General features: G+C 38.0%; 2 protein-coding genes across 2 annotated transcripts in view; one reads left to right on the top strand and one right to left on the bottom strand.

Annotated features, from left to right (window-relative positions):
- Positions 1-846: 846 nt before the first annotated feature.
- LOC140244207 (uncharacterized) lies at positions 847-1,605 on the bottom strand. Its single transcript, XM_072323839.1, has one exon. It carries the CDS (start codon positions 1,603-1,605, stop codon positions 847-849), a length of 759 nt encoding a protein of 252 aa, XP_072179940.1.
- Positions 1,606-12,294: 10,689 nt separating this feature from the next.
- Positions 12,295-15,564, top strand: part of LOC140244316 (5'-nucleotidase domain-containing protein 3-like) — a 50,389-nt gene continuing 47,119 nt past the window's right edge. The window contains exons 1-2 of the mRNA XM_072323957.1: positions 12,295-12,426; positions 14,049-14,224. Of these exons, the coding sequence (XP_072180058.1) occupies positions 12,303-12,426; positions 14,049-14,224 (300 nt within the window). The 5' untranslated portion in view covers positions 12,295-12,302. The remainder of the gene's footprint in view (positions 12,427-14,048; positions 14,225-15,564) is intronic.

A 15,564-nucleotide genomic window follows, 5' to 3' on the forward strand; every position in this document is an offset into this window, starting at 1 on the left:
AATCAAAGGCGACCTCCGAAAGATTTTCTGAGTTTTACATTTGAACAACTATAAATCAGTTATACTGAGTACAGAGTTTCAAAATTTATAGTGACTGGGATGAAGAATAATATTGTTTTCAAAATTTACAACAAATGACAATGTACAAAGACGATGACATGACAGCCTCACCATAAGAATACATGACTTGGGGCTCAAGGAAGTAGAAGAAAAGAAGAAGGCATGTATAGATTCTACACTGGTGAACTTGTTAAGCAAGCGGTACTGGAATTACACTGCTACATTTCTGAAATATGTGAGGCTCCTATGATATCAACACTGTTCATTGTAATTTCTTAAAGATTTTAAGATTATTGGTTTCTCTGCTGCTCAAAGGCCACAATAAATTACACAAGTCTATACATGGAGCTGTTGATTCATGTACTACATGATGTGAAATTATGGAAATCGTCTAGAATGCCCCTTCAAATTCAAACATTTTTAACATGTTGATGACTATACGCTCATTCCGCGGTGTATGTAATCTGATACTGGGCTAGATTTATATGTACAATGAATAACAACTAGACCAGCAATAAACATATACAGGTAAACAGACATTCTCTAGTAACTCGCTTCAACCGTAGATACAAAAAAAGCCAAAATTATAATCTTTTGAAATTCAAACAGTGTTTTGCATGAAAATTACAATCTTTGCAGTATTACGTTCATAATGATATCATAACTGAGTGTACGATGAAGGCATCTATATCATTTTTTTTTTCCCTCTCGTTAGACTACCGGGAGTAAAACGTAAGAATGGAAAATAATTGTATGCAATGACTGATGATACTACGAGTTTTTTACTCAGATATCTAAATACGTCGTGGAGATGTTGTCATCTAAGATTTTACGCTTTGGATAGAAATAAGTGAAGGCATTTCTTGTTTGCGAGTATGTAGAGACACCATTGTTCACAACACGAAATCCTAAATTGGTTCCACCGCCCGACACTCTTGAATGGAGAACCTCTAGGTAAGTGTTTTTGTTGATGTCACTTTGTCTCTTACTGACGCCTTTGCAACTGAATTTGTCTGTTGGGCCAAAACAGTAGTACGTCTTGCTACAAAGAGCAACTATTCCGTCACCCTCCCATTCCACTTTGAACAAACCTGGAGTTCGTTTATCATACATAGCATTTTCCACACAGTCATTTCGAGGAAACCAGTTGCCTTTGTCTTCTTCGTATTGCTCTTTCATGTTCGGTTTTATCACATCCTCAAAATCTTTCGAAGAGATGGCGATATACGCAGAATCCGTATCCATTTCACACATCTGAAAATCTGAAGGATCAACATACTTCACGAGGAAATCATAATAAAATTGCAACATTCGAAGTTTTGCCATTTGGTACACGGCGTGTCCAATTTGAACCGGAAGATCCATTTTGATTTTTTGTTTGGCCATATCCACTTCATAGCAGTCTTTTCCGATAGGATTGAGATCCCGAAACAGAGTGCTATTGACTTGTTTTTGTGCCTTATTTTCATCGCACACATTCACATTGCGATGTTTTTCCTTGTTTGTAATTGTCTTCCCGTAGGAGGAGTTTCCGATCAGCTTCATTGTATCAGCAATGATGCTCTTGCACGGATCGCTATCCCCCGCACGACGTGCGTCTGACACAGCTTCCCCAAATGTTTTAAAGCAAGCATTTGGTTTGTATTCTACAAATTGTGAGATGTTGGTAACAATGAGACCGTGTTCAAGGTACCAACGCAGAAGAGGAGTGTACAACAAAATGTTCTTCCCGAACATACTTCCAATGAGGCTACGTCGAGGTGTCTGCATAATGCCATGTTTTTCTGCGTAGTTCCGCATTACATCTCCGATATCCTCCCGCGATATGTTTGTATTCTTAAAGATAGGGCACATCTCTGAGAAATAGTCTTTAAACTTATCTGGCACGTGTATGTCGCATACAACAAACCCAAAGAGGTGTCCTTTCTGTATAGCGGAGAGAAGTTGTGCTTGTGACGCTCCATGGCGAAGCTTGGGTTGGGGAAAATGTTCTGAGAGAAACGCACTGAGCGTAGAGTCGTGCTTGCGCATATCTCGATATTCACATTCCCAAATGGAAATGTACTGATATCCCATTTGTTGAATGTATTTCTTTTTCTCCTCAGTCTTTTGACGTAATTCTTCCATAGGTTTCCCCAGTCTTTTGTTTAGTGTTTCCCCTTTGGTCAGATGACAAGAATGCCCGTGGAAATAGCACCCATTGAATTCAAAGACCTGATTAGTCTCCGCGCAGAAACCATCCACGGGGAATTGGAGGGGGCCAATTCTTTTTTCGGAGTGATTGCCATTGTGTCGGATTTTAATGTCTCTTCTAAAACTTTCATACTGGAGCCATTCTTGCGCAATAGGATGTCTGCTCTCCGGTTTGAAATTATTTTCCGCTCTTCGCCTCACATAGTGTCCAGTAGGCATGTCCTGCATGATTGCCCATAGATAAAGAGCGTTCGCGTCAAAGCCAACCACTTTCTGACACGTTTTACCTCCTCGAATCTTCGTCACGTTCTTTTCATGATAGCGATGAAAAATAATCGATGGACCCCCGACTAAATTTTCGCGAAAAGTGTAGAATAAGTCTTTATCCTTCTCCGAGAACAAACCGAAATGTGCGTCGGGACTACATTTCATCAGATATTTCATGGTAAGTCCCGGAACAGAAATCCCGTCCTTAAATAAATCAATTCCTCTATGCTCGTAGAAAGCACGCATCTTTTCTACAGCCTCAATGAATGGGGTTACATCGCGATTATTATACCAGACGAGGTAGTCACGGAAAGTGGACATCTGGTTGTCTTTCCACTCACGCTGACATTGCTTGTATTGTTCAGGGGTCAATGCAGTGCGATGAAGGGTGTCATCAAATGCTTCTATGGGTGGAAGTTGTGATTCATTCAACTTAGCGAGAGAGTCTACCCATTCGTACGGAAAATACCCCTTTGTTTCCTTGCATCCATAGGCCTTCATGAATGAAGCTAAAGAGAATCCTGGGGCAAGAAAGTTCAAAATATCGACGAATTGAAGGTGCTGAGTTTTGATAGCCATGTGGTTGTGGTTTTTCTTTACTAGGTAGTTGATAGGATCCTTTTCGAGAAGGGTTGGGTATAGAAACTCCTTAATGACATTAATGTCGTATTTACCCGAGTTAAATCCGACAACTGGCAACTCTTGTAAATAGTTTAAGACTTTTTGTCGCAGTCTCGTTAAGTATTTGGGCTCTGGAGATATTTCCCCATCTGTCAAGAATCTACGTCGTATCTCCTCAGCTTTGACGTCAGTCTTGTCCAGGACGTCTTGAAAAAGTGGTTCCAGAAGTTGAAAAGATCGTAGGCTGACTTCTAGTAAGTACGCCACCATAGTGTCGATTAATGTCTGGGGATTTCCATCCGACACCATGCAATAAGCCTCGTTGTAACCCGGTACATTTGAGTTCACGCTAACACTCAAATGTATGTGTCGAGATGTATACTGTAGGCTACCATCAGATTTGCATTCACTTTCATTAGATTTTTCAAGATAGCTCTCTATGTCAAATGTAGCAAAATATGGGAAAAATCTCCTGCTTTCCTCAACGAAAATTCCCTCAGCCTCCAGTTCCTCCCATATTGTGGCTGAGTTGTGAAATGTTGCAAGCCCCTTAGGAAAAACGTGTTTGGTGGCTGTTGCGCTGCAGAGTTTTTCATGTCGGTGAAGTGATTTTCGAGATTTCCACAATTTGTTGCATAGTCTACATTGATAGTTACGGCAATACCTCTCGATGTCAATGACATAACTGAAGTGACTGTCGTGAAGATTAACGTACAGTGTCTCGGCAAACTTATCCAGACCTCGACGAATGAGTGTAGCAGCCACTGTCTGTTCACTGCTGAATAGATCTTTTTCAGTTTCAGTCGAACTAACAGTAGCGGTACAAACATCGTTGACTTCCTTCCCACAATCTTCACCTATTGATTCGTCACCTACAGGCACTAACTGATAAACAATTATATTAATTTGAAAGAATTCTTCGATGTCACTCAGTTCGCTGAGTTTAACACCTGGGAATTTGTTTATTTCTTCATTTGGTTTGTAGCTCTTTAACAATTCTTTCGTTGTTGTTTCCAGACATTTTGAACTGCAACCACGAAGAAGAGCAATACATCGAAAGAGGCACAAATTGTCGTCGTACGTTTTACCAGTCATTCGGTTCTTGACCAATGATACGATCGCTTTGTTATCTAGCACGTACAGTGGGAGCTCCATTCCCCTACCGATGGGATGATCAATGAGGGAAAATACGTAGAATGTGACGTTCGTGATATGTTGAACCACCCATTTGGAATCTGGGCGCAGGGACCTGGCATATTCAAGAACATCTTCGTGAATGAATGTGTTAATGAAACCTTCAAACGAAGCGTGATTTGTGATAACATATGGTTCGTTGAAAATCTTTGTGTTTCTGCTCGCGTAATAGTACCTACACTCTTTCGTTTCGTTGTTAAACAGAACAAATCCATACGAAGCGTTAATTTTAAAGGTAGTGGACTGTAGTTCAAACACTTTTCGTGCCTTTTCTTTCAAGATGGTGTTGTCGAGTGATTGGAGGTGAAAATTGTACCATCTATGTACTCGTCCTTGTGATTGCCTGTCCTCGATATTGTACCAGTGTTCCTTGTACATTCTGGCGACGCATCCCTCCGGGTCCACGTGTGGGGGCAGCTTGATATCCGTACTGAGGTCGGACTGTTGGTCAGACTGAGGGCACCGTGCTAGAAACAAACGAACAAACAAACAATGGTCTTAATTCGTGCCTGAGAGACTGTAGAGTCGGTGATTATATTGACATACATCATTATAGCATTCAAATGAAAACTACTTACAATCAATTGATAATCTAATTACCAAAAAAAAAAATACGCATTTATTATTCATTCATTTTATTTTATTTCATTTCCGATCGATGAAAGTATACAATATGACAATTGCATATGAACGAAATAAAGTACAACGTGACTTTTATATCTCAGAATGAGATTTAAATGCACGTCATTTGTTTACAATGAGACAATAATAACAATAGTGATAATAATAGCTATTTCTTATGGAGCGCTTTTACAGGAAAATAATAATGATAGAAGAAAATAATAATACTAGATGAAGAAACGTATGGACAAAAAATGTAACTGAATAGATCATAACAAAGAAAGAGTCGGAAATGGAGGCGACTGCTAAAAAGATGTCCCCTCCAATTTAAGTTATCTATTTACTTGTTAAACCGGATGAGGGAGAGAGAGAGAGAGAGAGAGAGAGTTCTCTAGAGTGCATCATTAACGGAGATGAAGGTAATTTCGTTGATAAACACTAAATCTTTACTGAAACCTTAATTATGAGATAATGAAGAATTAATTCAAGCAGAAAATTCAAACAAGAATACTTACGTTTCTTTCGCCTTGTTGACTGATTCTCTCGTGGAGACTTCCGCTTACACGTTGGTGTTGATGAAGATTGTTTCCCATGACTGTTAATGTGTTTCACAAATTTTCTGCATTCATTGTATACTCGTCCGCAAGTGTGACAGAGATAAGTTTCTTTTGGATAATGAGTTTTCTTATGATCTTCGAGATCTCTGATCGTGGTAAAATGAGCATTACATTCTGAACAAACCAATCGTTGACTTTCCTCATCCGAATGACATTTGGAAAGATGTTGTGTCTTCTCATGTCGTCTTAAACTATCGAGTCGACCAAACGCCTTCCCACACGTATTGCAAACATACAAAACTCGTTGATCCTGATGAAATGTGCGATGATGACGGGTTAAGTTTCTCCTCACTGAAAACTCTGCATTACACGTCACTAGACAACTGTATTTCCTAGCTCCGGCCGTTGTTTTATCCTCCTGTCCTTGGATATTTCGATGATGGTGCCGGGATTTCTCATGGCGCTTCAAGCTGTCGATTCGTTTGAAAGTCTGACCACACACCTTACATGCGTGTAATACTTGCTGATCCTGATGATGTATGCGATGATGACGCCTGAGATTTCTCCTAGCTGAAAACTTTGCACTGCACAGCTCACAGGTATATTTTATCGAACTTTCCATCTTAACTTCAAAAGATAGTATACATGGGTAGGCCTAACTTGAGAGTCTCGCTAAGACGAGAGATGAGAGATGGTTTATTGTGTACGCCGTAAAAGATTAGCGCCTGACTGAGCTCGAAGTCCAATTGCGCTCATTTAAATCACCCGCCAATTATGCTTAAATTAACAATGACGTCATTGGACCAGGGCATTTCGCCATTGTCCACTCTTATTTCGCAAGAGCTATGACTCATAGAGACAAGTCCCAAAAGGTGAAATCTGTTTGTCGGTTCACGGTCACGACCTCGCTTCTGATACTCGATGCTGATGCGCAAAACCAGACTAGTATATCTGTATACATGTATATGTTACGCCATTTCGTGACTCCTATTCGTGTCCGTATCATCGTGTTAACGAACACTTCCTATTTTGTGTATAGTCATTTGGTCATGTATAACAATTTGATTTGAATTATGTAGAATATAATTCTGAAATGCGAATTGCTTTTACTGTTCTTTATTTCTACGCAATGTTATAGATTATCATTGGGGTATTTCAAAATACGTAAGTACGTCCATTGTAATTTCTATCGTGCTATATAGACGTGGAAACAGAGGGGATATTGTTAGCTTTAAAAAAAAAATACAAAAAAAGGTGATTAGATTGTAAAAGAAGACTGTGTTAAACCTCATTTCGCTTGAACACAATGGACTATACTTTATTTGACATTGTGATCACTGAAAGTCCTTGACGGAAAGTGGGCAAATGTTGTGAGTTTATATTTAAATTTGAACGAGTATACCTTAACATTTTTGGGTGTTTCTGTAGGATATCAATCGCTTTTGTCGTTTGTTTTCTATTCGATGTGATGAAATATCGTTTTATTCCATAACGCTAAATTACGTACAGAATCGCAGTCTCAACAGCGAAAACAACAACAACAACAACAACAGAACAAAACTAGAAAATTACAAGATGAAAAACAATACAAAACAAAACAAGTCCGTTGAACGCGATTGTTTCTGACTTTTGGTCTACTGCACATAGTTAATTCACTGTACATTCTTTGTCAAAGAATATTATGCCCGAATAACACAAGCTATTGCTAATCACTCGCCAGCGATACTTAAATTCACAATGACGTCATTCGACTGGGGAATTCCGCAATCGGTCATTCTTACGTAAGAGTTATGACTCATGCAGACGAGTCTCAACAGGTGAAATCTGTTTGTCGGTTCATGGTCAGGGTCTCGATTCTAATAGTCGTTAATGCTGCGCAAAACCGGACTAATATGTTCGTGTTACGATTTCATGACTATGTATTTGCGTAAATCTTTTCCCTTGGAGGTTCTTTAGCTACAGTATACATAGCTTCGACGGTTGTATATATAGCGAATATATACGCCATATGGTCAGCGAGTGTTCATTTTCTTGATTAACGGTTCTCTAAGATGTATTTGTGACAAAAGCGATTGATACAAACATCGTAATATGTTACTTATTTATCAATATTCTTCATTTCCATATTTCTACTATTCAATATGTAAATAAATTGTACTAACTTTTTTTTTGTTCGTTTATCAAAGCGTTTAAGGTACCGAAAGACTAAATGTGTATTTATTTCTCCTTGCGTAGCTGTGTAGAGTATGCGTGTATGGACGATTATAAGAGTAAAATTCAATCGTGGTCCTCTAAAGGCAAGAATAATTATGTACTCATATTCGTCAACTCGCCGTTTCACCGTTTCGTCATTTCGCCATTTTGTCATTTCGCCATTTTGTTTAAATCTATGTACTAGTGTGCGACTTCTGTTGTTGTTGTTTATTCAACATGCTGAACTTTAACGAAACCGAAAACAAATTCAAATTTGTACAACACATTCTTAAACAAAATTAACAAATAAACTTTACATCTTCAATATCATTGTGTAACGTCTGATATGCTTACGTCTCGAAACATAATTGTATGTTTATGACCGTGTGGTTTGCGGATTTCTCTTTTTTTGAGAGAGAGAGAGAGAGAGAGAGAGAAAGACAACAAGAGAGGGAGAGAGAAAATTGTACAAGATACAAGTACCAGCTTGTTATGCATGAGAGAAAACACTACGATGTCATAATGTTGTTGTGAAATATCTTTTTGCTCATCAAGTTCAACTATACATAACACGATATTAAAAGATAAATTTTTTGTAAACAATTGAAGCTAGGCGCGACTTGTAATTAGAGTGAAACAAAAAGAAAGAAATTGTATCATGAACATGGGAAATATCAAAACGTCGATTACATCAATCACTCATTTTTTTTTCTTGTAATTTTTTTTTCCGCGTATTCTTTCACGAATATATTTGAAAGACTTCGAGTTGATTGAACCCCTATTCGTTATATTAAGAAATAGATAAGTTATTGATCACACCATGCATATAGACCTCATTGGGTCAATGTACGATGTCGTGACCATGATAAAGAACCCACATGTCACAGTCGCATCTATGAGCACTCTTTCATGCGTCATCCACCATGATGGAACTCAACTGCTCAGTGGGTACTCGATCGTTATCTTGCGAAAATCGTGTGTACACATTTAAACATGAATATACCTTCAATGATATCACATTTCCGTATTATCGGGTAAACAAACATACGACTCCGCAATTATTGTTCAAAACTTTATCTGTTACTTCACACATGTAAACACTATATACAAGTTTGTGTGTCTACATGTTTGCTTTTCCAACATTGTGTAGAAAACTGACTTAAATCTCTTTCACAATTTAGTACGATAAAATGATGAACGTGATGAACTAACGAAATGATGAAATGACAAAATGATTACACGATGAAATGATGAATAATGATGAAACGAATGATGAAACGATGAAATGATGAAATGATGAAACGATGAAATGATGAAACGATGAAATGATGAAACGATGAAATGATGAAACGATAAAACGATGAAACGATGAAAAAAAAAAGGAATACTGCTATCCTAATCCATTCTCACCTTTGATGTCATTTATTCACACCATGAGATTACGTCATGCAAATTCATATAAAATCTTGCCTCATATAAACGCGCACAACCCCATCACACCATAAACTCCACATAAACCCTCAAGTTCATGCGATGTCAACTCATGAATATTCATACATTTTGCATCATCTTGGAACTTCACTGCTTCACGACTCCGCTGCTCAGCGGGTAAGTGATCATAGGCCTATCTTATGATCCTATACGTCGTGTTTACACATTTACACGAATACCGGTAATGATATGAAATTTTCTGTATGTATTATCGTGCAAGCATGCGACTCTACAACCTAACTTCGCAATAACCATAGAAATCATTTCAAGAGGCTCGCTCTCCACAGCTCCACAAGTCTCACCTGAGCGTGCTTAATCTTACAATCATACATTATTGATACGCATTTGCATACATTAATATTCATATGCTAGGTCATCTTGTTGGAGCTCCGCTGCTCCATAATTTGCTTTTGGTGATGACTTATCCTTATCCTACGAATTTGCATAGTTACATCCATATCAACCTTTCGCATCAGCGCGCAAAATCATACGACTCCACAACATACACTCAACACCAGCCATACAATCAATTGGAAAAAAAGAAACGCCAAAGCTTATCAATATTCATATATTAGTCGTCTTGGAGCTCCACTACTCCACAATTCAATATAGATGATGCTTAATCCTTCATACGTTACCGGTATATGCATTTGCATTTACTTTGTATCAACCTTTCGTATCATCGTGCGAGAAAAAACAAACAAACAAACAAACAAACAAACAAACAAACATTTAAAAAAACATAGCAAAAAAAAAAAAAACTAGACTCCACAATATGCACTCCACACTGTAAGCCATACAATCCGTTGCAAAAAAAAAAAAATGTAAGTCTCCACAGCTCCACAATCAAGTATGAAATGTACTTAAGCCCACTTGCGTTACTGTCACGCCCATTCACAAGCTAAACATATCTGTGTCATACATTTAATCTTTGCATATGATGCTGATTTAATTTACCCTTTCATATCATCGTGTAAAATCATACGACTCCACAGCAAAAGTTACACTCCACACCAGGCATACCATCGGTTGTAAAGAGTCACTCTCCACACCTCCACAGTTCCACAGCTCCGTAGCTTATACATAATTCATGTGTATTTACATAAATACATAATCATACATATTCATGGTTTAAGCTCATTAATATTCATATGTTAGGTCATCTTGAAGCTCCACAGCTCCACAATTTATTATTGATAATGTTCATTTCTTCGCACCTTACTGTTATACGCATTTGCATAATTATATTCGCATCAACTGTATACGTGCAAAAATCATAGACTCCACAACATACACTCCACACTAGCCATGTTGCAAGAGAGTCACTCCCGCTCCACAACTCCACAACTCCATAGCTCCACAGCGTACGCATAGTTTATACAATGTTAACATAATTGCATAATCATACATATTCATAAATTAAGCTCACTAATATGATATGCTAGGTCATAGAGCTCCACTGCTCCACAATTCACTATTGCTATTGCCACACCCATTCACAGACTATTATATCTCACACCCATACATAATGCATGTACATTACATAAATACATATTCATACATATTCATGATCATTACTATTCATGAGCTCATTAATATTCATAAGCTGTGGAGCTCCACCGCTCCACAGCTCCACTGCTCCACGAGGTGCGAACGGGTACATGTATATACTACTGACCAAAATTGTGGAATCAGTTACCTCTTCAGTTAAGGGAACTGTCATCTACAGAGTCATTCAAATCCAAACTTAAAACTTATCTGTTCCTTTCATACTGAGGACTGTAATTGCTGTATGTCATTAATATTGGATTAATATTGTATTTTTAATTGATATATGTTGTATTCTTTATTTGGTATATATTTGCTTTTGTTTACCATTTTTTTCTTTGTTGAAATGTTTGAATATGTATACGCATGTAAATATATGTTGTAATTATTAGAAGAAAGAGTCTCAAGTACGCCATGGATCCAACGATTACAAAAAAAAATTATGACATTGTATTTGCACTGACGAAGGTCTGAGGCAGACCGAAAATTTTGTTATAAAATTTTTTTGTAATCGTTGGATCCATGGCGTACTTGAGACTCTTTCTTCTAATAATTACAACATTCGAAGTCCAACACGTGGAAAATTCCAAGATGAACATGTAAATATATGATATTTTTTCATTTTTGAAGCGCCATGAGCACTGAAAAGTGGACCTGTGCGCTATACAAGTAGCCACTATTATTATTATTATTATTATTATTATTATTATTATTATTATTGAGAAAGCTATCATGCACATCTTATGAAATTAGTGAAATAGATGTTAAAGATGTTAAAGTCACTGTTTTTTCTCAATTTTTGGATGAAAAAAAAAAAGTCCTTCACTGCGTGACCGCGTCCGGATAATAGAGATTTCCGGATAAAAGGAGGCCGGATAATCGAGGTCAAACTGTACTTTTAATGTCACTGCTAAGAAAATGTTACTCCTCTTCAAACTAACTTGCAACTGAACTAGAATTCCCCTCTTTGTCGTTATGTAGGGTGCTGTGCTTCGGGCTGGGTATTATAAATAATGATGTCAATGATTGTCTCTGATATTTTGCCTCTGATATTTTACCTCGGTAAGATTATCATCATAATCATTTATATCAATATCATTTTCATCATCGGTCATCACTATAATGATCTATTTGTCGTAATAATATTACCATTCACCGAAAATAAAGAACCATAATGTTTTTTTTTTTCCATTGAACATACACGTACATTGCATCTGTAATTATGTCTAGATGAGTCCAGTAGTAATGATTGCTATGAGAGTAAAGGCTAAAACAAGACGAGTGATGCTCATTATAGGGTATGGACAGTGCTTGCAATTACTTTTCTCACTAAAAAATTAAAAGTTGTTATTTCTTACTTCGGTACATGATACACTGTCTTCTGGACTTTTCACTTTCATAGTGTGCGCCACTGGCACATGGTACTAGTATAGTGTGCGCGGAACGGCACGCGCGGTGCGGGCGCATGTATATCGAGCGAACTGCCCAGAAATGGCGTCTGCTTTGCAGGTTGCAAGGAGATATTTCTCCTATAGAACACACAGCATTGTCAAGTTTATGACACGAAATTTGAATTCTGATGCGAAGATCGTTCGCTCTCTAAGTGGGATTACGAAAACAATTACAGAAGGTGACTTATGGGAGGAGTACAATTCACTGAAGAGCTATTGTGAGGGATATGGTAAGTCTCCCACATATCTCGACGAGCGAGATATTGCACAACCATTGACGTTAGTTGTTACGTACTGTACATTCATACACGACACGATCTCCTAACTACACTACAGCTACCACCACTAGTATACCAGTACCACTGCACTGGCACTCGCCGCTAGCTACTGGCGCTAGGCATGGCATTATATTATGCAGTAAACTACATTTAGCCTTGATCCACATAATTTATTGGGATGTTCTAACACGTTAGACGATTACGTACGTTGGTATGGCAGTGGATAGATACATGATGTCCAGAAATACTGTAGTAAACTTAGGGCCTACTGTAGATTCTAGTTTAATAAAAAGGTAAGAGTAGAAGTAGGCCTATCTAACGACTAACGTGAGACAAGAAGTTAACTCTACCTAGATTCTATACCATGTCGCTGATGTATGGACTTCGTTGGTATGGCAGTGGATAGACACGATGTCCAGAAATGTAGTAAACTTACTGTAGATTCTAGTTTAAAAGGTAAGAGTATCTAACGTTAGACAAGAAGTTAACTCTACCTATACCATGTCGCTGATGTAATGGACCTGGGGGGTGTTTTACAAAGCCGTTCTTAAAGTTAAGAAGGACTTAAGTGCGACTGGTGATCAGTTCTTGTGTGCTGTACTTATCACTCAATAATTCGGCAGCACAAGAACTGATCACCAGTCGCACTTAAGTCCTTCTTAACTTTAAGAACGGCTTTGTGAAACACCCCCCTGTGTGTCCAGCAATTTCGATTTAGCTAGCTATCCAGGGCAGGGGGGGGGGGGGGGGCAGGGGGTTTTACTTCTAGGGGCCAGCTAGACACTGACTCACTGTATCGAATGTTAGAATTACTGAAGAAGGTCTATAATTTACAGGATTAAATAGAGCATATTTTCACATGTTTCAGCTTCTTTGTGATGTCATTTCGATGCAACTTTGGCTGTAACTAAGGAAATTATTGCAATAAACATTGCTGAGTGCATGCAGAAAACACAAACACCAGTTCATGACTTGCTACTCGTCATTGAATTTGTTATTTCTGTGTGACAGAAAGCAGGCATATTATGCTCCTAAGCTATTTGCAAGAAATTCGAAAAATCAAGCACAAGTGTCCCCCAAATCGTTCACAACTTTGCATCTAAATGCAAGTCCGTTGCTGCTGAATGAAGGATGTTTGATTTTGGTTAGGGGTATGTAAACACTCCGGACATTTGTGGTTTTGTAAAACTTTCAAACATGTGATTTCAAGTTTTCACCAATCATGTGAAACTGTCATCTCACATTGTCAAGACTTACAGACCTATTGGGATAACCATGCGATATGGCGGAGGCATACCAGTCACCATAGCGACATTTCTAGTTTTAATTACTCTTTTGTGTGCTTTTTCATGGCTGCAGCCACAGAAAAAAAATATTTTCCACGACCATTTATGCTATCCATCACAAATAACATGAAGAGAAAGTCTACAACAAAAGCACACAAAAGAGTAAACTTTCTCTTGATGTTATTTGCGATTGATAGCATAATGGTGGTGGAACAATATATATATATATTTTTTTGGTGACTGCAGCCATGAAATTCATTTTGAAGTTTCTGCTGATTTTTCTCCCAGCTGTTAACCATACTACCAAGGTGAGTCCGAAGACAGTGTTTGCCAACAATGAAGTGAGTTTGGACGACATAGAGGTGTATGGTTTTGACTATGACTACACCCTCGCCTGTTACAACGATGCCCTTCACCATCTCATCTACAGACAAGCCCTGGATAATCTCATCCAGAACAAGAAGGTACAACTACATGTATACATCATGTTGCATTGAAAATAGAAATTAAACATGATGCAACTTTTTGAATTCAAAGAGGAATATTGGAAGATGATCACTAGAAAACCACTTGGAGAGAAACCTCCACCAAACAGCTCATTTCCACCCATATTGTGATTTCCACCCTTACATTCATATCATCTCCATTATTGGATTCCTTGACCATCAAAACATACCTTCACTGCCAACCAGCTGTCGCTGCCTCCTACGTTCTTTCTGGCCGACAGCTTAAAGGGATGGTATAGTTTTGGTTGAGATGGGGAATTCAAATTTTAACTTAATGCGAGATAATTATAAACCACAGATAAGATATTAAAGACCATATATGAGAGGATTCAAAGTTTATTTGATGAAAATTGGTTTTGAAATGACTGAGATATCCAAAAACAGTAAAAAAAAAAAGAGTATTCCTATCTAAATAAAAGGTTGGTCCGACCTTTCATTAGGACCTCTTTGCTTTTGGATATCTCGGCCATTTTACCTATTTTGTGTCTTCACATAAAATCTTGGCAACGACTTTTTGTTGGTTTTGTGATCAATGCACAGTCAGGAATGTTCTCCAAATGTCATTCATTGTTACCTGATCTCTGTTTTTAGCTCACCTGAGCTGAATGGCTCAAGTGAGCTAACTTCAATTTTCACTGTCTGGTGTGCATTTTCATCTTCTTCTTGAAAACTGATGGCAGGATTTGATTTGGCAGGAATCATCACTGGGTTGGGGGAAGAGGTTCATAAAATGTATTTAGTACAAACGGTGGTGTCCTCAAGGGTTGGGCCCAAATACCACAAAATAAACAAATTCTTATGACATTTTACATTTTCATCTTTTGGAAAATTTGGGGCTGGATTTTAACAGGAGTCATCCATGAAGGGAGGGGATCCTAGTTTCTACAAATAAGCCAGTATGTAATTAGCTGATGTGCATGTTGTTATCAATGACCTTTCTTTTTTCTCCAGTTGATTAGGCACTTTACTTGTTTTCAAAGCAACATATGCGGAGTAATGCTTAATCTTGCCTGACATGACAATTTATGGAATTCTTGTTTAACAAAGAATGATCTTGTGTAGACCAAGTAACCAGAATGGTCTGCCAAACAAGGTGATCAACACTTGGGGAAGTATCCATTTTATTGTTTTGCATTGAATGCATGCAGATTGTGACCAACCTTTTTTTTTTTTTTTTTTGGGGGGGGGCAGTGGAAAATCATAGGCCTATGTGCAAATGAAATGGTTAGGGGCACCCTGTGACAGACCCAAGTGTATACCCTGAATTACCTTATTGTCATGATTTACACCATTTCCAT

The sequence above is a fragment of the Diadema setosum genome, chromosome 21, assembly GCF_964275005.1.
Source record: "Diadema setosum chromosome 21, eeDiaSeto1, whole genome shotgun sequence".
Lineage (NCBI taxonomy): Eukaryota > Metazoa > Echinodermata > Echinoidea > Diadematoida > Diadematidae > Diadema > Diadema setosum.

Bases quoted from the DNA above. Each gene is read 5' to 3' on its own strand.
- LOC140244207 (XM_072323839.1), bottom strand. From the start codon at position 1,605: ATGAAGCTGATCGGAAACTCCTCCTACGGGAAGACAATTACAAACAAG.